This window comes from Gossypium hirsutum, chromosome D06, assembly GCF_007990345.1.
Source record: "Gossypium hirsutum isolate 1008001.06 chromosome D06, Gossypium_hirsutum_v2.1, whole genome shotgun sequence".
NCBI lineage: Eukaryota > Viridiplantae > Streptophyta > Magnoliopsida > Malvales > Malvaceae > Gossypium > Gossypium hirsutum.
The window spans coordinates 22,657,437-22,681,780 of NC_053442.1; the positions used below are offsets into that span (position 1 = coordinate 22,657,437).

General features: G+C 34.6%; 1 protein-coding gene, 2 long non-coding RNA genes and 1 pseudogene across 6 annotated transcripts; 2 read left to right on the forward strand and 2 right to left on the reverse strand.

Moving 5' to 3' along the window:
• Nucleotides 1-713: 713 nt before the first annotated feature.
• Nucleotides 714-10,998, reverse strand: LOC121218314 (formin-like protein 13). 4 transcript variants are annotated; one of them, XM_041095375.1, is made up of 19 exons: nt 9,513-10,998; nt 9,181-9,270; nt 8,113-8,813; nt 7,478-7,699; nt 5,735-7,401; nt 5,495-5,618; nt 5,007-5,078; nt 3,916-4,014; nt 3,696-3,737; nt 3,383-3,463; nt 3,246-3,296; nt 3,069-3,150; nt 2,594-2,688; nt 2,370-2,441; nt 2,167-2,283; nt 2,006-2,074; nt 1,851-1,917; nt 1,083-1,461; nt 714-983 (listed from the first exon to the last, which is right to left on the reverse strand). In XM_041095375.1, exons 1-18 carry the CDS (start codon nt 9,583-9,585, stop codon nt 1,283-1,285), a joined length of 3,903 nt encoding a protein of 1,300 aa, XP_040951309.1. In that variant the 5' UTR covers nt 9,586-10,998; the 3' UTR covers nt 714-983; nt 1,083-1,282. The 4 variants fall into 4 exon arrangements, with proteins under 4 accessions (XP_040951309.1, XP_040951310.1, XP_040951312.1 ...); XM_041095376.1 differs by lacking the exon at nt 9,513-10,998 and adding an exon at nt 9,363-9,506; XM_041095378.1 differs by lacking the exons at nt 9,181-9,270; nt 9,513-10,998 and having other exon boundaries at nt 8,126-8,259.
• A 253-nt stretch (nt 10,999-11,251) lies between these two features.
• On the forward strand, nt 11,252-12,492 carry LOC121218315 (uncharacterized). Its single transcript, XR_005914546.1, has 2 exons — nt 11,252-11,891; nt 12,114-12,492. It is a non-coding gene; the product is annotated as an uncharacterized lncRNA (long non-coding RNA).
• Nucleotides 12,493-13,185: 693 nt separating this feature from the next.
• LOC107901589 (BTB/POZ domain-containing protein At2g24240-like) lies at nt 13,186-15,303 on the reverse strand (annotated as a pseudogene).
• Nucleotides 15,304-17,598: 2,295 nt separating this feature from the next.
• Nucleotides 17,599-18,892, forward strand: LOC121218316 (uncharacterized). The gene is made up of 2 exons (XR_005914547.1): nt 17,599-18,012; nt 18,388-18,892. It is a non-coding gene; the product is annotated as an uncharacterized lncRNA (long non-coding RNA).
• The last annotated feature ends 5,452 nt before the right edge of the window (nt 18,893-24,344 follow it).

Consider the following 24,344-nt stretch of genomic DNA (forward strand, 5'->3'; position numbering starts at 1 on the left):
TAAAATGTGCCTAAAAAATCTCTTTTTTACTTTGTTGTTTTCGAAAGCCTGAGACACAAGTCGTTTAAGAGGTACTAACGTCATTTATAACATAAAACACTTCAAGTCAACTCAATTGATAGCTTAAATAACTCAATAATTACAAAATTTGGATGTATTCAAAAATCAAATCCCAGACTAAAGTGAAATATGGGGTACTAAAAGATGAGTCACCAAAATTAAGATAGAGGTAGCTCACTTGCCCCCACATAATCTTTGATATTAAATAAAGGATAAAGATGAAGTGAATTCCTCAAAACTATAGGGATTGCAGTTAGTGCTGGGAATGACAACAATCACCAACATCACATCTTCTTAATTTCAACTTCAATTTTATTATCATTAATACATACCAAAATATTTTGGTGAGTTTCATAATCAACTAAACCAAAATTTAACATCTACCGTCCCTTAAACAAGAGTTAATATTTTTTAAATACAAATGAAATTAATTTTCAAATCCCTTCCAAAATTTATTATGGAAAGTAGAGTAATACCATATGAGCTTTTTATTTCTATAAAACAGACACAGACCAAAAACATATCAATTTGCAAAACAAGGACTAAATCCACAATTATAAACCTAATTTGAATCAAAATTCAAAAAATACCTTATAAATATTTTGCTTACATCTCTAAAATCAAAGGTGAAGCTTGAGAATTAGAATCAGAACTGAGAATGAAATATCCATCTTGTGAAGAAGAGACCCCCATCAATGAATATGGCAGATTTACAGTTCCCACGTCATTTATTATTGTGAAACAAACAAAGACATTGCCTAAAAGCATGCTCATCAAATCAAACCATGGCAACAAACTGTACTTTTTATGGAAAACAAAAATTTATAATCATCTTTCTTTAACACTACTTACAACTTTTGTGAGGGGATAATGTACAAGTTGCCCTTAGCCAAGTCGATGGCTAGTAGCCTTAACTCCCATCTCTGCCAACATAGATCATTTAATATCAGTATGTCATATATGGAAGGGAACAATTGAAAAGGAAGAATCTATAGAAGGGGATAATGGGCAAGGCTCAGTACTTTTTAGGGTGCTTGTCTCTCAGAAGCTTCTGAGTTTGAGATAAAATCTGTCGTCTTTCGTATTTACAATTCAAGTTTGATGTATCAGTCCACTATATGTCCTCTCAACAACAATCTATCCACTACCTTTGCTGCGCGGATGCTGTTACCATCTCATCTCCAAGAACAGGAAGCATTTTAGGTTTTGAGATCTGAATGAATTAAACATTGCTGGTCCGAATGGAACTGCATAATAATTTTTTTGATTCATTCTTTTGCGAAGCATTCATCTTCAACTTCTCACTTTCCGACAACTTCTTCATTTCGTTCTCGAGCTGCTTGCAGTTCTCTTCATGAGCTTTGTTAAACAACCTCACGAAGTTAAGTAGAGTTGAAGTAACTGCAGTGGTTTACAAGACTAATAAATAGAGGAAAATAACTGAAAACTAAAACATCGATTGTTCTTAGGCAACTATTAACCGTCCGATAAAAAGGATACAAAGAAGCAAGGGATTTTAAGATGAAGTAAAAACCAGATAAACACGGAACTTACCTGTGCATCTCCAACAGAAGTAACCAGAAACTGGTTCATTCTTCGAAACATTATAGACCAATAAACAAAGAGAGATAAAAAGTACAATAGACTTGCAGTAGAGTAAGCTTCTCTTCTTCATTTATTTTTATGTTCTTTCATTTCCATGCTAGATTAAAGTCGAAGGCTTTACTTTTGCGTAATTTAGAAGTCATAATAGAACTAGAATTCACAAACTGATGACAATCATTGAATACCTTGTTCAAAGGGACAACGAGCTGGATCCTCTCCAAAGTAAAGAATCAATGCATCCACATTTCTTCCCTGTCAATGTAAAACTAAGATGTAATGAAGAGTTCAATATGAACATTAGTAAGACTGCCACTGTTTGCAACAAAACCTAGACACATACCACCCTGGAGTATAGGGAAGCCAAGGATCTAACTTCAGCTTCGGCAAAAGAGAGGAACTCCTTCAAGTTCTGGACAACAAAAGAAAATAGAATACATATGTATACAAATGAAAAAATATTATTGATTACATTTATTAAAACAGATTATACACTTAAAATACCTCACGGAATTTTTCTGACACAGGGCCATCATTTTCAGAACTGGACAGTTCCTGAAGAACTTTCTCCAATCCTTTGCTTATGGCTTGCATCTCCTCTGCCAGAAATTTAAGTTGTATCTAGATGGAACCGCGTATCAGCCAAAGATGTTAGCTCAAACTTAAATTTTTTGAAAAATTATTTTCAACAAGAACTAGAAACATACCTTAGATGCAGGTTCTAAACTTGAAATATCTTTTGAAAAATCTAGTACCTCTGGCAGCTTTTCAGCAAGCACCTATAATTTATTATTCAGAATGTTATGACCACTGGATACGTTAAAAGCTCCGGCACACCAGATTACAGAACAGTTCATAACTATTTGAGAACCAATACATCAAGGGTGTGGTTACGATCACAAGAGTCCAAGTGATGAATAACAACTTGTACCTTGCAAAGGTAATGCATGAGAGTCATCTTGCTGTTTCGTGCACGTGTATCTGTTAGTTTAAGGAGACTGTCCAACCTAAATCCAATAGCAGAACCTACAGCAAAAATACGAGCATTCAATAAAAAGAGCAAAAATTAACATCATCAAAGAGACTTAGAAAAGCAGGACACTAGACATAAGCAAATGTCAGACAAAGAGAAACAAGAATAAACAGTGCAATTAGAAGTGTGTGATAAAAATAGAAAAGGGGAAGTTGTAATTGTTGCAAAGAGAGAGACCAGTGGTTTAAAGAAGTTTACAAGTAAAACATTAAGGACATTCATCACAGAGTTGAATGCTAGTGGTATTGGGGAATGGCATTAGAGCTAGAGTTCCAATTTTCACTTTCGATTATGGTGTCCCCTAATATTGAGGATATGCATGTATTATAGTCCACCACTATCTTGTACCAGAAAAAGAAAATGCTTCACTCACCTCTTGCAGTTCCCTGATTCAATGCATTTCCTAATGAAAGAATTGTCTGCATTATCCTCTTCAGTTTGACAGAATTTCTTATCTGATAAAAGAAGTTTTGACATTATTGTGCTGCCAACCATTGGGTATCTAACACGGTTCCCAAGAAAGAATGCAAGCAAAAAATTTATAACTTGCCTCCTCTGCTGTAGAGTTTACAATGTTAAGGTTATGTCTGAGGTCGGAAACCTAGAGTACAATCCAAGGTCCTATAAGTAACAATGAAAAGTCAACATTTAACTATTGTGGAATTCAGATACAGATTTTGATCAAACCTGGGAGCGAAATTGTTTCTTAAAAGAGAACACCCTGAGCTTGGACTCTACTCTGGGAATTTTCATTAGCTCCAAGAAGAACTGTTATTGGAGGTACATGAAAATATTGGTCCATTAGTGATTCTAAAGTGATAATATAAAAGTCTATAAGTTGTTAATAAGAAAAAGTTATTCAAGTGAAAGCCAATTGGCTAGTTCAAATGTCCGTTTTATGTTGACAAATTATGACATCCAGCAGAAAGTGGATGTTTACAAATTGACCTACAGACAACAAATAAACAATCATAAGGAAACAACAATAGATCTTACATACCTGTTCACATTTCCCTAACTTTTCATTTTCTCCAGTGTAGCCCTGAAAAGGAGTTATTTATGTTATTATAACTTAAGGAAAAAATAACTCAAGTACCTTGAACGCAAGGTGGTTTGACTACATCAAAGGCAGAAAGATTATTAGAGGAAACCATCAAATCTATTGTTACCATGATGAGGAATTTTAATGAAATTAATCAACTCGTAATAAATCATTTTACCTTTAGTAATTCCATCTCCTCTTTGGTAGGGCAAACTTTTATGAGGTTATCAACCTGGTCAACATCTAATGCTGATTCATCCAAGGCAAGCACTGAACTCTGCAGAAGTTTCGCTGAATAGAGTAAGGCTAACAAAAAAGAGATTACCAACCTAAACTGGTATGAAAGATCTCCTTTTTGGTGAATCCACATTTGAATGGAGATGTATTTGTAAATGCATTTTGATATTTGGGCTTATCGAGTGCACATCCTTATTGTTAAGGACTTGAGAAAATCAAGACTTGCATTTGATAGCACAAGGATGTTCAAATATGCATTTCTGGATGAGCAGTATACGTTTGCCAGGAAAGAGCAAAACATTATAGGGATCAGCAAACTTTCAATTGTACAAAATGGTAGTGACCTCTGGGTACACATTGAGAAATCCAGATTGGGACTTAGCATGCACATTTTATATCTCTTTAAATTAGCAAAAACTATAGAACTAGACCAAGCTTTGACTTATGAAAATGTTTGGGTAGCTCTTGTCCTAATATTAACAATAGTTCCCTTGGTATCCTTAAACTACAACAAGCTTTCTCCTTAAAGCTGTATAAGCTAAGCTTTGCACTTTCCACCAAATATTTAGCAACATTTCCAATCAATCTAAAACCACAGATAGTTTGACGGACTAAGTTGTTACATGTTAAGATAAGCAAATAGAATAGTATAGCTGACAATTAGGGATTATAGCAAGGTATTAAGGATTTGATTTTATTTACTTCCCTTATAGAGTAGACTCATGCTTGTATATATATGTATTGTTTGATGATGAATGATATAGAATTTCATTCTCTCTCCCCTTGTGCCTCGTTAATTATTCTTTCAGTATTTCATTCATTACACATAATGTACATTTGTTAAGCAGAAAGAGACTAGTATGTTAGCTGAATAAGCAGCAAACTGATAAAAGAATAAAATTTATCCATTTTCCAATTCCAGAATATGAGTTTGAAGCTGATTGAAGGATTTAGATTTACTAAAAGTAAGGTCTCAGAGTGACAACAATAGACAAGTAAATGGTTACAAACTAGTGAAACGCTTCAACCTACCATTAGGTCAGGCAAGGGCACCTTCACTTTTGAAAGCATAATTTCGCAATTATATGCTCGTCTGTGGTCAATCTGCAACAAAGATTGTTATTAGACAAAAGCATATTGAAAAACAATAATAAGTTACATCGTATGATTATCACCACCAAACCATCAACAAAGTTTTTGTTCATGTCTAAATATGAATTAGACTGAAAATTTGCATTTCTTATGTGCACCATTCTACAAAGTAATAAAGTATTTATGCTCATTTTCTGGATTCAAGTGTGTGATCTGGAACATTTACAATGATTCATACTTCCTTTGGCAATCAAGCAGATAAGCAATGACAATCAGGTGGATGAAAACTGCATTTAGCATTTAATATACAACACAATTAGCAAAGGTTAAATTATATAGTACTAGAATTAACCTATAGATAGTAACATCTATGAAACAAGCAACTGACTCATCAACTACTTCAGTTAAATATTGAAAAAATACACTACCAATGTCACTTTCTCAGATTTTGGTGCATGTGCAGTATGCGAATTTGATTTACCACCACGACCCGTATTAGGAGCAGCCGCTGAGAAAAGATTCTCAAGCTCTGACATGTCAATCTCTAGAGCTCTGAGAAGAGGGTTAATCATTCCAATAAAATAAAAAGGAACAAGTAAATGAAAGTAAGACTTAAACGGGACCTAAAATGAAAACAAAAAACTCAAACTTAGCAGAGCGGCACATACTTGGAAGCTTCACCCAATTTTTGTGCTTCAGCCCAGAGGCTTCCCTGCACGGCTCTAGGTAACTTCAACCAATGCAAAGGCTTTAATTTCTTTGTCTGATGACTCTTTGAACTAATAGTACGTGAAAGAAGTCTGTTTTTTGAATTTGTAGGAGAAGTAAAAGGTGGTCGTCCAGGAGCAGAAGATCCACTTCTACCTACCGCTTGAGGTTCAGGAAAATTGCCATTTGTCTTTTTACCAAAAGGAGCAGGGGGTGGTGGGGCAGCAGGAACTTGAGATTTTGATGCCAAGGCAGGGGTGGGTGGCAGCGGCGGCGGCGGTACTGATGATGCCACTTGCCTGGCATGAAGAGGAGGTGGTGGAGGTGCAGATTTAGATGCTGAATTTACCTTCAAAAGTGGCATTGGAGGAGGAGGTGGCGGTGGAGGGGTTACAGGAGATCGAGCTCTAATAGGTGCAGGAGAAGGGGGAGGTGGAGGTATAGGTGTGGCTGGAGTTGTGGCCCTCAAATTTTCCTCCAAAGATGGAGATGCTTCCAGATGTATGCCACTCACTTTTGTAGGTGGTGTTGGAGGAGGTCGAGGGGCAGGAGGGATGGCTCTAATAGATGGAGGAGGGGGAGGGGGAGGGGGAGGAACTGCAAGAGGTCCATCTCTAACAGCTTCAATTTTATTCAAAGGAGATAAAGCAGATGCCACTGGAGCCATAGCACTCAGAGCTATATTTTCCTCCAAAGATGGAGATGTTTTACAAGATACGCCATTGCCTTTTGAAGGTGGTGTTGGAGGAGGTGGAGGCGGAGCAGGAGGGATCATTCTAAAAGCTGGGATCTCCTTGTTAGGTGGTGTTAAAGGAGGTCTCACAGTTGAAGCTGATGTAGTAGCTGGAGAGTATGTACAAGAGGAAGCCTTCAAAGACTGATCTTCAGGTAATGCAGTCTGATCTTTTTCATGTAAGTAAGTTCCAGCTTCCATGGCAAGTGATGGCTTAGCAGGTTCTGATGCTGAGGAAAGAGAACTTGGCAAAGGTGGAGGTGGTGGAGGGTGAGGAAGAGCTTTTGTTGTACTAGAAGTTGGGGGAGGTTGAGCTGGAACACACTGAGATGTTTGTGGTGAAACTGAAATGTTTTCATCCACTTTTGGTGTATGTGATACGACCTGAGAATCATTTACTACAGCAGCAGCTGCAGTTAAGTGATCAACCTGACTAATGGATGATTTGGAATCATGCAAGTTTGCAGTAGACTGATTACTGTGTTGATGCTTGACATCGGACCGACTGAATGGCTCCATGCCAGATACTTCGGGTTTAGCCTCCTTACTTGCACCAGAATCAAGAGATGACTTTTTTGAGGGTGCAGATAGAATCTTCATACTCATAGATCTGGGACTCCTTGGGCTACTTGGTAATACAACTGTGAGCATTGTTTCCTGAAGACCTTTAGTAGCTGATCTGGGACTGTCAGTCATTTCTTGGACGATATCCGATGCACCCATTTGTTGAAGCATGTTAAATGCAACATCTGCCCGAGGATCCAACCAGTCAACATTACTAAAGATTTCATGAACTTTGGCGAATGCTTCCATAGGAAGACCTCCTTTTTCTTCAAAGCCAGAAAAATCCAGGGAAATAACAGATGTAGCAGCATCCATTTCTGAGAAAAGAATCTTCATCCACAAGGCAACATTTATTAGGGAAGAAAAAGACAACAAAATTGCAATAAAAATGCATGAAGATATATACCTCAGCTGTAAATTCTTTTGGAAACAGCTCTTTAGTATCCCACAATGTATCAATTTCATCACGATTGAGCATCAAAATGTTTGATCTAATAAATGCTGTGTTAAACACAGCTCTGAATATCATCCCCTCTCTTTCCATGTCATCATTCAAGTTGATACACTCAACCACAACATCACCTTGAATATGGCAATTTATGTCAATTTTAACAAGGCTGCACTCTTTCTGCAATTAAATTGTAAGAGGTTATACAATCAACTATTCAGTGAAATCAAAGAGGATGAATATAAAATAAGATGTCACCATATGAGCAAGCATACACCTAAAAAGTATGAGGGACATGTCTTTAGATGGAGTGAGGACTAAATGAGATTATTCTTACACAAAGCAACAACATTTTCATTATATTAGAGCATAATTCACCAAGCGTGAATTTTAAGAACAAGGTTATAAGCAGCAGATGTAATGTCATTAACCACTGAAGAACCTAAGAAGAAAAGGCCATTCATCCTTTTACTAGTCTTGCACACTAGTCCCGAGATTGTAAATCAGATGTGGGACATGCTTTTAAATATTTAAAAGATATGAGGAATGTCAACCGCTTTGATATATATATATAACTAGAAAGATGTGATTACCTGCTTATAATACCTTACAGATTTGCTTCTTTTGGGGGTTGAGTACAAAACTTTTGGGGTTTTATCATCTGCAAGAAAAGGATCCTGCCCATATATTCTAAATATTGGACGGCAACCTCCATATCCATCAATATCAGGAATGCATCGAAGAATGATACAATCCAAGGTGAGAGCTCGATCCAAAGGAGGCCATTCTGACCCCACATTTCTCCTACAGACATACTGTAGATACCTCAATTGTGAAGGCACCGGATTCAGGGGTGAAAACAACTGCAAAACCTCACGAGGAGCTTGCCTGTATATCATGTCCAACGTCTTCTGCTCTCCACTGTACTGCTTCCTATATAACAGCAATGCAGCCAACACAAAGACCAATACAGGCCAACCGCCCCTTTCGCAATGCATTAGTAAAAAATTATGCTGACCGAGTGAGAGCCAGCTTTCGCACGATCTCAGAAAATGGTGGACCACCTCCATTGCAATTAACGGACACCCTTCGTAGTGACGTGGGTAATCCATTATTGTCATATCATACTTGGACAGTAATTCAGCAATCGAGCTTTGTGTTTCTCCTTCGCGAAAATTGAAGACCAAGAACGAAGCATCGGGGAAGTGTTCTTGAAGATTAGTAACTATTCCCTCTATGTAGACTTTGTAGTTCTCTTCTTCCCAAGCATCAATGGTAAAGCAGTAATCAAAAACTATACGCCACCACGAAAGCACACAATTTATCAGACACTAAATGTAAGATACACAGCTACAATTTCAAGTAATAAAACTTTCCAACAAGAAATAAACTAGAATTCATTTAACTATACTATAGTTCTTTTGTAATCACTTAAAACAGATAACTCACAGGCGAACTTCGCATTTCCTTCCCTAATCTCCTAAGCAACCAAACAGAACTCATATTCTAAAAAACAGCAATCTTCTCAAAATTTACATTTAATCACCCAGATATTAATCATTTCCTAAGTGACCAATATTTCCACATCTCAAAAAGGTAAGATAACTGAAAGCCCAAAAAAAAACCATAAATTGCAGAAAGCCAAGAAGACAAAAACGCACCGTAGACACCTTCACAGATTTCCAGAAGCCTATCAGGCGGCTTCTTGTAAAACAGTTTGCTAAACAATCCCATGTCTTTGCTCCAGAATCCTTTGAAACACAAACAACTAAATCATACTCCAAAAACAGTTGACAAATAGTAAAAAAAAAAACAAATCAAAGAAGAAGAAAAGAGAGCTTGCCCTTGAAGTAAACAGTTTCTTTAAATCTTTCAGGCTTGATGTTGAAGGAAACGATTTGGTGGGTGCCTTTTTTTTTCTTGTTTTTCTAGTAAACTTCAAAATAATGATTGGGTTTTTGATAAAACAGAGAAAAAAGAGGGGTAATGTTACCTTGTTTATGCAATACACCAAAAAAGGTTTCACCTTTCTTTGTAGCTGACAAGTAAGAGGCAAAATATGTCATTTGTCACTCACCAGCTCATCCTTTTATTGACGTGGACACCGTCTCTCGCCGACAAATCACTTGTTTATCGGGTTTTCTTATTTTGTGGGAAAAAAGGATTGGGTTTTCTTTTTTTTTTCTAGATACGAGTCTTCACAACTTTTTGACATTTTGGAAATTCTAACTCTCTTAAACACTTTCTAAATATCTTAAGTCTACCCTTTTGCTCAACCTTATTCTCAATTACGCATAGTTTATTTGACCAATTCTCCATCTTAGTATCCACCACCTACAGTTACACTTTAATGGAATAGAGTCTGCTCCAGTCTTCCCTTTGTTGTCTTTATACATTTGATTTCACTTATTGGTAACATTTCCTCCATCGATTAAAAAACCCTCTACAGGCTAAAGGAGGGAAGGGTGCTCTAAAGTTGCTTGCTTTCTGCATTTCTTACCCTGTGGCTTGCAAAATCTCAAATTCTATGTTTCTTTGTTTGGCATGCTCTGTTTCCTCGATGACTCATCAAATCTTCTTTGTTTTTACCTCTCTTTTCTTTTTTTTGGTTTGATTTTGAGGGTCCAAGTCATTAAGAGTCAAACTATTGTTTTCCATTCTTCTCCAGGTATAGAACTTTCTCTCTCATTTTTAATCTTTTCCATTACATTCAATAAGTTCAAGTTATGACCTATTAAGTAAAGTTTCTAGTTCATTTGCTGGTTTTAGTTTTGTTAGTTTGATGTATTTAGTGTTCTACACATTACTTGTTTTGAACGCCATTGCCGGTTGAGTATGGCAATTCAATTTCAGGTTTTCATACTGTCTCAGTCTCTTATGTAAAAATTATTAGTATCTATGATTCCAATAACTACGAAATTCTGAAAATGAATCGTTCACCCCGAGAGTACGAAGTTATAGTGTAATCAAGGAACATACAGATGGTATGACAACATTTTGCTTGCAAAATATGACATGAGGTAACTTTTAAAGCTAGGAACAATTAAGCCACCATGTTGCTCTAAATGGAAGTCTTTCCCTTTTAACTTCTTACCTTATACTTGGAACAACGCTCGGCAATATGATCGACTGAAAGAACTTCAAGAGGACAAGTGGCTAGTCTTTTTTATTTTAGTTCACCATATCAAATGTGAACCGTTTTGCCAAAAAATAAACCACATGGATTTATGAGAACAAATTTATCTCGGACATGAACTAAGCTTCTTGAGCTAAATGATGTTGGCTGAGTGGTTTCCTAGTAGATTGAGTCCTATCAGTTTGTATGCATGGCTGTCTTATATAGCTCAGAGTTGTTAGCCTTTGTGCTTGCTTGGTTAGCATTTAGTGTAGTATGAACCCTATATGTTATGTTACATTAAAGGGACATTTAGTTAAAGGAATGTAATATTATTTTTAGTAATAGAATTACTAGGTCGAATGTCGGTATCTTACTATTTGCTTCATTTGACTAGAATGTAGGATTGTGGTGTTTAGTTGACGGAATGTAAAGTCAACAAAAAGCAAATTTTACTAAATTGTTCTTGGCAATAATTTGTGTTTTAAAAAAATAAATTTAGTTCTTTTAAAATTTTTGGTCTTACTTTTCATACAATTATAATAAATTGTGATCATTATTGTTTTTATATAATTTATATATTAATAAGTAACTATATGATGTCAAAATAAATTTATAAATGGTAATTATAATCATAATTCATATACTAATAAATGAATAATTATAATAAATATAGTTTTAAGTTAGGACATCTACTTTTTCACCGTAAAGAAAATGAGAAACTTTTAATTTAAATATTACGAGATGTAATGTAAGATAATATGAACCAACTGCACCTTAAGGATGTTATAGACTCCCTTCCATACCTCATGCTTCAAGCTGCACGCATAAATTGCCTTGAATATGGTCTAAAAAATAATGCTTTGCCATAGTGGACCTGCTGAATGAATTTCTGGGCCTGAGCCAGATTGTGTTGATGAGAATTTCATTAAACAAGGGTGCCTTTGCTCCTCCTTTCATGGTTGGAGATAGTTGCTGATAACCAGATATCAGTTGTTACATATGTATATATGTGGACCACTATTAGCTGTTACAATTTACATATATAGATGAATCACCTTTTGCCCATTCTCTCACAGAACATCTTGTTTATGTTCTTTGGTTCGATGTCCTTTAAGAGACAGGGAGAATGCTGAATTTTATATCTTTGACATGGTTGAGATCCTCTGCCATGATATCAGTGTCCTCATCCCATCATACTCTCCAAGGATGCCAATCTTCAAGCAGCCTATGTATATTCAAGAGAATCAAGGACCGGTATGATTGGCAGCAGTTCAACTTTAGTTCATCAAGCTGCTCTTCTTTTGTTGATGTTAGATTAGAACTTCGATATATTATTACCAAAAAGAAAAATCATGCAAAAGCCAAGTGACTCTTTTTAAAATGGTTGATAGAACAACTTTTTGGTCATTTAGAATCTCTCTGGGAAGATGCTAATGAACATCTCTTTGCTGTTGATGTTGATGACAATATCTAAAGGAGGTTTTCATGGATTTGGCGTTTGATGAAGACAATAATGACAACAAGCCACCATGTTCACAATAAAGAACTATATTACATTGCTTTTGATGAAGTTGCCTCTGAAGAATCTTCTCCTACTATGCTTTGATATTTTTAAGACCTTGGGGTCCATTGCTTTTTTTGTGTTCTTCTGTATCTGTTAGCCATCACTTTCAGTTTCACAAGTGCTCATTCCTATGGTGAATCATTATTTTTCAACATATTCCCTATTTAACAGAAGAAGTAATAATATAGAGGAAATTTCCTGCACAATTGCTGTTGATTTTTGGCCGCCATGTTAGATTGACCTAATCTGCCAGTACTTTGCTTAAAAAAATATTAAAGAAAAAACATTCAGAGTATCTTCTTATATCTATATCTATATATATGTTCCTAAATCCTGACATTTGAACAATTAAGTCTTGATTGTAAACCTAATCTTGGTTACCATTTTTTTATTCATTTATGTAAGAGAGAACTTATATTATATTCACGTATGTGGGGCTAGATGAATTGGGATTTTTTCCTGGTTTAGGAGATTAACATATTGAGCAACAATATTGCAGGGTTTACAATTTGATGGATCAGCTGGTTCATGAATGACCAAACACCATTATCATTAGTAGATTAGGTGTACCAGAAAAAGAGTCCCATGGGATTCGAAGTAGGTTTAGGATTGTATCGGATCTGAACTCATCTGGAACTAAAGTAGTTTGCTACAAACTTTAGGCAAAGCATGAGTTCATAGTTCTGTCATAAGTTTTATAACTGCAAGATAATCAAGCAGTTGCAACTGCTCACATGTAATGAGCATCTCTTGTTCTTTTGGAACAAACAGACCGACGTTGGATCAGTGAGATTCTTTATAAAAAATGACGGGGAACTTTGAATGTGTATGAATCTTTAGAAGGGAGCTAATTCTTTTAGGGTTCTGGAAATAAGAGAGGTTACATATGTTGATCATGGCCTAGTCAAGCCAGCTAGACCTTTCTGCTCAATATAAGATGATTATATGAATCAACGAAATTAAATTTCGATCTCGATCCGAGGGAAGCTAATTTTTTTAGCAATCAGTGCCATTTCTTTTGTAATATATCAGAACACTAGCTTTCTATATTATCTGCTACTGGTGGTTTAGCAATCAGTTCATTTCTTTGAAATAGCAAGCAAGCTATATACAGACACAAACTTTATATATATATATATATATATCACCCTTCAAAACTTTTTGTCTAACTTATGATATTTGTTTTAACTATAAGTTGATCCTCCATATGAGATGACTGTATATCCAAAAAATAAGAGAAAAAAACAGTGCTACTGTAATGAAACCATGACCTCAATCATATAACTGGCGTTGGTGGAGTTTCCCAAATATCAAACACATTAGCCTCACTGTGAAGTGCAAAGAGCCGATCACCCCCTATCGAAAAATCACATATCGAACCACCATAGCTCCTTCGAAGCCTAGATGTTAGAACCCAATCTGGACCGCAAAACACCGAGATGGAATCATTCATGGATGAAAACAACTGGCCATTATGCAATGCCAGTTTGGGGTAGCAAGGCTCATCTGGCATTTTCCCTTTCATCAACCTACTCCTTGAGCTCCACCTCACACTTCTCCCACTGATCCTCAAATCAATGAACCCCAAATCCTCATACTCATTCACAACACATACAGAATTACAGTCCTCCATTGCAATGGCATCCCTCGCCCTTTTCTCGTCAACGGTTAAAGGAGCACCAAAGTCGGACCAAGACCAGACTGTTGATTTCTGTCTGAAATCAAGCAAACTGATGTAACAGTTGTCTTTCCTGGGAAACAAAGTAGCAACTAACAGACAGGTGGTTCCATTTAGCCATTGTAGTTTATCAGCTTCACCAAGAGACCAACCAGGTGTTTCATAGAAGAAATCAATCTGTTTGCCAGTGACTTGGTCCCAAACCCCAATCCCATACTCATTGCTCCTCCCTTTACAGCTTGCAAAAATCTTATAATCCGGGCTGAAACACAATGCCCCAGCTGTGTAGCTCTTGATTTGATTATCATGAACAACATTAAACTTGTACCTCAAGTCACCAGTATATGAACTGAACAACCCCATCCCACTATCTCCTCTCCCTAGCCTTTCACAAGCACTGATCAAGACACTCTCAGCGTTGACCCAACCTATGTCGTTGACTCTCTGGTAATCCAGATTCAATGGGGGTGTTCTTCCAACATCCAATCAAAAACATGGACCATGCTACCATGAGCCACACAGCAGCCACCATCTGGACCGGCTCTGATGGCGGTTCCATCCCCTGGGGCTCGACCTGTCACTGATTTTGATAGCTTTAACCTATTACCATCAAAGGGTCCACGCTTAGCCGAACGAACATGGCCTATTAAACCGTAAAACATGGCTTCTTTGTAAAGAAGCCGTTCGGGGACATTGGAAGGGATGTAGAGATCGCCGGTGCGGAGGAGGTCGAGGAGGACCGCGAAACAGTCTGGGTTTCGATCGATAAAGAATTCCCGGCCGTTGATCGGTTGTTTTAAGTCCCAATTGTCGTCGAACAATGCACCGAAAAACGAATCCCGGTCGGCGTTTGCAAGTGTAGTAGCCGTCGTTTGAAAGATTCTGCCGCCTACGTTGAACTTTACTATGTCGTTTTGGATTCCCATGATTTGAAGAATCCAAGATAGAGAATCAATGGAAGGGAGAATGAGATAAATTCCCTCAAAATTTGGGGAATCTGTAGGTAAATTTAAGATGAACTAAAGACAGGAAGCCTAACAATGAAGCAAAAAAAGAACTCAACTTTAATGGCAAAAATGAATCGAAAGAGGGAAATGTAATCAAATTTGAGATCTGGGGATTGGAGAAACAAGGTTTACAAAACTGGGTTTTGAATTTCGTGGGATTGGGTGAAGTAGAACCGAAAAATCGGAGATTCTGGATTTCAAAATGTATTGACTTTTTTTTCCTTTGAGTTGCCTCTCATTCTTACATTGATTGCTCCATGTTTTTCGGTCTTCTTCCACGTTTGGTCCGAAATTCGGACAATGGGTTTGTAGTTAATGCAGACCAACTAATTAAAATTTCTAGTGGGTTCCATTTTTTAGGTTTTTTTTTTAATGCTTCCTTATCCTCTTTCATGTTTCCACACCATTGATGGTTCAAATATCAAAATCACATGGAATTTCCATCTGTCTAACGGTAGCTGTAATCTTGACTTCATTATGAAAGAGCTCTCAACAGTTAATTCAGTTTGGAGGAAAATATCAATAAAAAAAAACTGAAAATTGATTTAAATTTAGGTGTTGAATTCAAGTGGCATTCGAGTATATTTTTGTTTAACTTAATTTGTGTTGAAACGTTTGAAGACAAGGTTAATTTTGTGATTGAAATGGGATCACAGCTTTAGGCGCTGAGTATGCAGATTTTAAACAAAAGTTTTGGATTATCTATTGTTGGAGATATAGAACGAGTTAAATAAAAACATTGAGGACTTGAACATCAGTTTCTTACCAATTAAGATTGGTTACTTGTTACTATAGTTAAAAGACTTTGGGCTGCACCAAAACAATGAAAGTATTATTTTATGTTCTAATTAGAACTCTGATCTAAACAAAACGCTTAAGTTTTGATTAGGTTAAATTAATTCATGGAGAGTGATCGAAAGATTAAAAGTTTGATAGAGCATAAATTTGTTCAAGTGAGGAATGTGTATGTGTGCATTATTTTTGTAAGCAATCAAGAGAGCCTTTTGAGTTGCATTCTGAGAGGGAAGTTTAGTGAGAGAGTAATTTACACCATGTTTGGTTGGATGTATTCGGTGGGCCCCACTTAATCCCCTTTCAATCTGTTGTTTGGTTGGTTGTATTGCCATTACGTCCCAAATCTGTTCCTTGCCTAATACACCCGGTCCCGTAATAGGTATTCCTCCCATTCAGCACCGATTAGAGAATCCTTACCCATTTCTTATTTTCGTTTTCTTTTTCTGCCCTCATAGATTTCTGCTTCTTCTTCCATCGGCATTTTAGTTCATCCCCCCGCTCAGCTAAATTACTTCTTCTTCCCTGTTGCTTCATTCATATCCTAAATAGAAAATATTGGGAAAAGAATCCCATAAAATTTTAGGTTGTGATTGATCGCCATCGTCATGGATTCGTAAGCTTTTCTTTTTTCATTTTTATTTATATGTTCAATTAATTTTCTGATGTGCGCTTTCAGTCGGCACTCTTCAATTTCTATTCATTCTTAACGGTAGTGCTATTGGGAATCTGCACCTGCACTTACTTGAAGATGCAATTTCCAGCTATCCTTGAACAGAGAATTGGGTATATCCTCTCGCTCTCTTTCTAATTTTCTTCTATTTGTTTTATTCATTTATTGTTGAATAGTTCTCATTACTATATTTGAAAGTTGATTTAAGCTTGTATTTTCATTTCAATCAGAACTGATTTTGGCAATTGAATGCTAGATTGTGTGCCTTGGCATAATTGTTTAATGTCTGCAAGTCATGCAGTTAGTTTTGTAGTGCTTTTGTAGTTGTTTTAGCTTTGTAATTTGGAATAACTGCTTTTGAGCTGGAAACTTTTGAGATGGGGGATGTTGGGGCGATAAAAACTTATGGTTTTGGAAATCTGGGTTTTCATTTTTTGGATTTACAATAGGTTCTGTTGCATAAAAAGAGATAAATTACATTGTAATTGTTTACTCATTGAAGTTAAATTCCTAAATTGTGTGCTGAAATTTGGAATCAGTGAAATATTTATTGGTTTGTACTGATTTTAAGCTCAAAATTTGGTTATAAAGTAAAGCAAAAAAGGAGAAAAACAACGAGTTCGGTTGCTACTTTTCTTTCTTTTTAACTTTATTTTATTAGAGGAGAATTTTGTGATATGTAGTCTCTTTGTAAATACCCCAAGATTAAGTTGTGTTATTTGATTAATTTTAATGGAGAATTTGAGCCTTCTCTTTATTAGTGTTGGAAAACAAAACTTTTTGTGAGCATGCTAAAACAGTTTTTAAATTTAACCTTTCAGTTCATAGATTAAAAGACATTATAGTTTCGCATTTCAACCATAATATGTTCACTAGTTTAAGTATATTTTTTGAAATATTGGCTTCAGGTCTCATCATTTCATTTTTTGAACAAATTACAAAACAATTTTATTCTTTATGTGATCTGCATAACTAATTGATGGTTCTATTTCTCTTCTCTATGCTTCTATTTGATTATGTATGAAGTGGCCTACTAAGATAAGCTTGTTGATGTGATCACATTTCTTCTTTAAAATTTAATGATATAAGGTCAAAGGCTAAGCAAGATTTTTCTTTGATTATCTGTCTCTGAACTGGAATAGAATGATCAAGAAGGTACTTTGCTACTTTCCAAAAGCCATCATTTCAACTTTGGTATAGCTGGATATATACAGGAAGTTCACAAATGCATTGGCAATAGTAGTTATTGTCTCTGTCGGTTGGATTTGCTACGAGGTAAATCAAGTCCATTATCTTTGATGCTTTCTTTAGGCTGCTTTATCAATAGACTTCAGCATATAATGTAGAAGAAAGCAAAGAACATGCTAGCAATTTAAGTGCAGTCTGGTATCTTTATGATGGGAAGTATAGGGTAGAGTAATCAAAAACTGCAACATATAGTGTGATGAAAATATAGCATTTTAGAAATGGCATCATTATCAAAAACCTGCTGCACCTTACAACTGCGAAACTCTGCCTTTTCAGATTTACTTCAAGGCAAATGATGTTTTCAACGAGCAGTGGCAGAATGCTTGGATCATCCCAGCCTTCTGGCAAATCTTATCTTTCTCTCTGCTATGTGTCATTTGTGTTCTTTGGGCTCCTTCTCAGAATTCTACGCGGTAAATATCTAACTTATTGAGCCCTAAGCTTCTCTTTCTGCCTTTCCTTTTCTGCTACGGTTGTTTATGAACTGTTTTATGGACATTCAAAATGAAAGAAGAAAAAACTTCATACTCACACCCTCAATTGTTTAATATATTTCTTGATCGTTAATAAAGGTAAAACTCGGCAACTTGAGATGTCTGTGTAGGCTTGATTACTTGTTTAATTTGTAGCTAGTTCCTCTGTGTTACGGAATTTAAAGATGTATGGCTATTTTATATTGTGGTTGATGTTCCCGCATATTTTAGTTTCAGTGTCGATCTTTGAGAATTTTATTTCAATGTCTTTGCAGTTTCTTATAGTTCACCGTTTTGTTATTCTGATCTTAATAGGTATGCTTACTCTGGTGAAGCAAATGAAGATTTTGACAAAGATGATACTAATTTGACACTCATAAAACCCTCTCCAACACCTTCAAAAGATCTTAGAACTGCACCGGAAACTAGAACGGTGCAGGGCAGCAATGGAGCATCCTCTAATGGTGATTTGGAAGAAGACAAGACAGAGTGACATAAAAACCCCACCTGTGAATCTGTGATTCTTAGAACTCGGTTCAATACTCGGATTCACTTAAATCAAGGCCTTGTTATAGTTGTAACAATGATCCCACTTTTTTTTTTGAACTGTAATGATATCAGGGTGGCTACCATTACAACCAAACATCAGATGTTGAGCTTTATCTTTCCCTCCTTTGATTTCATATTTTATATATTTTTTTGGTTTTACCCCAAAAATTTTCATCAGTTAGTTGTTACCAGGGGAACAGACAATCCTAGTATGCCTTTTTTTTTAATGTTAATATAGTTTGTGACATGTTATTTAACATGTTTTTTTGTATCGAACATTATCTACTAATGTTGCAGAACAATGGATACCATACTTAACCGGGAAAGCATGTACCATGACAATATAAAGGAGGTTCCAGCAATTGAGAATATTGGAAAGGATTGTAAATGCTGGTATTTAAAGTTTATATATCACCTCTTAAAAGGTAACTATAAATCAACTATATACTAAATTAGACTAAATTTCAGATCCATTCAGTCGTCCATGATTGCTAAATTTCAGATCAACTATTCTTTGAAATTGGGCTGATCTTTGGTTCCTAAACCGTAACATGGTTTTGTGATTGGGGAATTTGAGGAACTTTCCTGGACCAATATTTATCTGGCAGTTGTCTAATAATTATGTTAAATTATCTTTTATAGTATCATATATTATGATTTGAGTAAATTCATATAAGAATATTAATTATTAAGAATTTTATTAAATTATATATTTTAATTATAATATATTTAATAATAATTATGTTAAATTATCTTTTATAGTATCATATATTATGATTTGAGTAAATTCATAATAGAATATTAATTATTAAGAATTTTATTAAATTATATATTTTAATTATAATATATTTAATAATAATTATATTTAAATATGATTAAATTATTTATTATTGATAATAATAATCTTATTAAAATTTAAATAACAATAACAATAATCATTTACCAAAACAAATTTATGCTAAGGGTATTCTAGTCATTTTTGTTTTTTCCATTATGCTATTACACCTCTATTCCATTCAACCAAACACAAGATTACTATTACGCCTCTATTCCATTACATTCAACCAAACAGTTGATTTGCTATTACATCTCTATTCAATTACACCTCTATTCCATTACACCTCTAATCCAATACAGTGAACCAAACGTGCCCTTAGTCTTTGTACAATGGTGAGATTACTAAATTAGTTAGCGTTAGACTAATGTTAAAACTTGGATTACTGTGAGAAATATAATGTGTCATTGTTTTGGACAATACCCCATAGACATAGATTAAAATCGAATTGGATAAACAATTTCAATTTCCTTCTTTATTATTTTTGCACTTTTGAGATTAAAACAGGGATCTGTTGCATGACTAGTTTCTATTTTCAAAAGCAAATACCCCTCATTTTTGTTTCTACAATTTGATTTCAGATTGATTTTAATTTCTTGAGCCTTATTGGAATGAAGAACAATCAAATAGAAACCTATTGTGGAGTGTTCAATTTTCTCTTAAAGCCTTTTTAAGGAAAATTTTACATATGGGTTTAGTTTTCAAATCATTACCAAACAAAAACTTTGCAATAAATAATACATTGTTAAGTCATCAGCAATTAAATTTGTAAGTTAAATTTTGTTATTTAGTCCCACATATTCTCGTACCCATAATGTCATGTCAATTTACTTAATAAATATTATTCATAAAAAATATTATATTATTTTAATTAATGAATCTAATGTTTACTGTTTGAGTTAAGATAAAAATTTTAAAAGTTGAAAAGTACAAAGATTAAATATGATTGAATCAGAAAACAGTGACTAAACCCATAATTTATACACGACTTGAGATTAATAGTTGAATTTAACCTAATTAATTTAATTACCGCTCCTTTTTAAGAAATGATAGAAAATTCTTAACTTGAAAAGCACAAGGACTAAAACTCAAATTAGAGTACATGTTGAGGTGTCTAATTATGGTTTAGTCCCTATAGTATATTGAAATTTTAAAATTCTATTTTTTTTACAATTTGACCCTTTTTTTTCCCTCTACTAGTATAATGCTATTTGTGGGTCTAAGTTGTTAGTTGTTGTTAAAATATAATGCAAAATTATTATTTTTTAAAATGGCTTTAAAGAAGCAACTATTTAGTATTAGTGGAACATAGTTGAGTGATTCTCCATGTAATCTTGATTATGTAACCAAATGATAAAAAAAGGAAATTCGCCTCTTCACATGAAATGCAACAATTAGTAATATTATCAATTTAGATCCGTTAATATTATCAATTAGTAATATTAGTAATATTATCAATTAATCTTGATTATGTTTCCTATATTATTTTTAATGCTTTTAAAGAAAATTAATTTTAGTTTAGTATTTAATAATTTAATCTTGTTAATATTTAATTATTTAATAATTTTCTTTTACTAAAATTTTAAACACCAACTTAACATATTTTTTTAATGTATACATTATAGTATAATAAATTTAATTTTTATGTTACATAATATTTGAAATAACATATTACAAAATTAATAAATGTGAGTCGGTCTAGGTCAAGTTCAAGCCTTGAATGTTGGTGTCGAGTTCGGATCATATTTTAAATGGGCCTAAATATTTTTATCCAAGCTTAATATGTTTGTCCAAATCTTCTCAAATTTTAGGATTAGATGATAACCATTCATTTGTTTATACAAATGTGAAAGAGATAAATAGAATTAGATTGAGGTGTTTGAATTATTCAATCAATTGTATGGAGATGGAAATGTAGTCCATATTAAGCATTCTTAGCTTTCTTTCTTTCTTTGTGGTAAATATATTAGATTAATGATTAGACATCATGAGGAGACCTTGATTGTTGCCCTTTGTTTGTAAATTGTAATCAAAAGTTTTTGGATTAATAAACCCATTTGGTATTTTCCTTTCTGGGTTCAGACTGAAGTTACAAAACAGGACATATTTAAGCCCATAAAAATGTTTGATTTATGGATTCTGAGCCATTCACAAAACCCAACCCAATAAATCCTGAGCACAAATGGTAAGATTAAGATTTGGAGATTTGAGTGTCTACGTTATGTATTTAAATCTAGTTTAATTATCTGTGTATCCTTCAATATGGTTTTACTTGGTATTTTCAAAAATAAAAATCAACTTTCAACCAAAATTACAGTTGGTCAATTTCCTAAGTTAACCAACCTGATGGAAAAGAAATTCAATAGATTTTATTATCTTTGTTAATCTTAAACTTAACCATTAGGTTTGCTTTGTTATTTGAATTCTGTTTAAAAATTAGTTCTTGAACTTAGATTTCATTAAAATCTAATAATATAGAACTCTATAATAATATCATGTCATTACCTAATAGTTTAAAAATATTGAAAAAAAAAACAGTTGATATAGCACAATCTTAGGTGATGATCACACTTTAATAGAATCTAAGTTAAATGAATGACTTGGGAAGAGTTGTCAAATTAAAAATAAAGAAAGGTTTAAGCTCGAAAGGAAAAATTGACCAAAAATTAATTAACTCATATTATAGTTTGGTTTTGAGATTTTGGTTCGGTTTAAAGTTTTGAATATGGAATATATTTATTTGAAATCTGAAAAATTGGGTAGGAGGAATATGTTTTAAAAGTATATTTAAGAATCAATATGGAAACAAATTTTATTTTCCATTTTTTGCCAAATGAATTAATTTGGTTTGATAATTGAAAGTACAAACTAGCAAGAAAATTATGATGCTTTTATATTTTTCAATTCATTTATAAATATTGTATACTAATTTATTTTTAATTTGTTCGATTTAGGAATTAGACTTGCTATTTTTTGTTAGAATTAGAAGGAAATAGGTTTTTGATGGCAACAAAGGAGCTAGAAGTTAGTAGGGTGCATGTACCGGCAACCAATGACCTTTTACAAGTCCCTGAGAGGCCAAATCGAAACCATGTCATCACATAACAATCTCATGGCATGACACAACCCCTGCGAGCCTAAAAATGCTAAATTTTATCGTTGTGTCATGCCACATCCTACCTATGGCGCGATACACCCTCGAATTCAATACAAACAAGGGAAAAACTAGTGCCATGTCGCGCCATGCACCCCCTATGGCACGACATACAAGCCATTTTAGCAATTTCCTGTTCTTGATTCAATGCGATCTTCAGAGGTTTTCACTAAGTTTGGATGACAAGTAAAACCCTAGATGGCTTCTATATATTGCCTTTACCAGCTGATACACCTTTCAAGCCGTCATAGCCACCTAACTCAACGTTTACGACCCTTTTCTTCGAGATTCCACAAATTCTATGTTTCCAAACCCCAAAACCATGCATAGTAACCTTTTTTATATCGAATTCATAGCGGATAGCTACGCTTACCTTCGAGAAAGGGAGCTCGAAAGTAACCTTATTGTAGCTCCATGCAAAATCTCGTTGCAAGAGCGAGGTTTCGAATCCATAGGCACATTGAAGAGCAAAACGCGAGAGTTGATCTAATATCACCGATGAGAGAAGTTTTGTACAACCCCAACCAACTCGGTATACCTCCCAGTCGTGCACAAATTTTATGCTACATTGAAGGAGGCAAATACGAGTAGATCGATAGAGGTACCATGGATGCGATTTTCAGTCCGAGGGAAGGAGATGTCTTTCTTGCCTCTCGAGATAGTAAGGTATTATGACATCTCATTATATCTCTGCGATTTTGTACAACAAACTGACCTAATGTATTTCCTGATAGAGAATATGAACGACATAATCAAACTCCCAACGGATAGGAAGAGTGAGTGGAAACGCCACTTAGGAACGGACTATCTTATATCATTCTCTCAGATGAAGTTAACTTCAAGTTAACTTCGATGGTGCAAATGTGGTTGAAATTAATTAGTAATTGAATTTTCCTAGTGATAAACATGTCCAATATCGATACATTCCAAGCGACTTTGTTGTACGCAATTTTAACAAAGGAACGAATTTGTGTGGGAACATGGATATATCGGAGTATGCTCCAATGTGCAAGGAAAAACGAGGTGGAATTACTGTTCCCACACTTAGTGATAGTCATATGTTGACAAACAAAGGTGTTGATGGGATGATCAGATCATGTTTTACAACCAAGCAAGTTTCCGATCTTGGAACCGAGTGTGGAAAATGTTATAGGGAATCGAAAACGAAATAGATCGATAAAGATAAAACCACATCCATGTGAAAATGTGTTACCCGATTCGAAATGGATCATTCGATGGATGTAAGAAGCCGAACCAAAATTTGAAGATTATGCGAGAAAAAGCGAGTTGAAGCTGCCAAAATTCCCAGTAGCTAAGTACGAGGTGCCAGAAAAATAGGTTTGAAAAACACAATAGAAAATAAATTTAGGGAAAAACCAGAGTTTTAAATTTTTTTCCAAAAACAAGATCTTGGTTGTGATATCTAAAGTAATAAAAATTTAATCAAAATTGTACTTTTTCGATTCATCCAGGATGAGCGCTTTGACCGAGTAGTCTTCTCCGCTATCCTCAAGCTCATGTTTACCAAGTGTGGGCTCGCTTCGAATTAGAAAATTTTTCACAAAAATTACTAGTGTGGTAATTTTGTAATTTCTCTAAACTTTTGGGTCAAGTTGTAAATTAGAAAAATATCTCTAGAAATTTTATAGAATAATATCTTAAGAGAATTTTCTATCTACAACTTCCTCTTGAATTCAAGTGTGTGTAAATAATGACTCAGTGCTCTCTTTATAT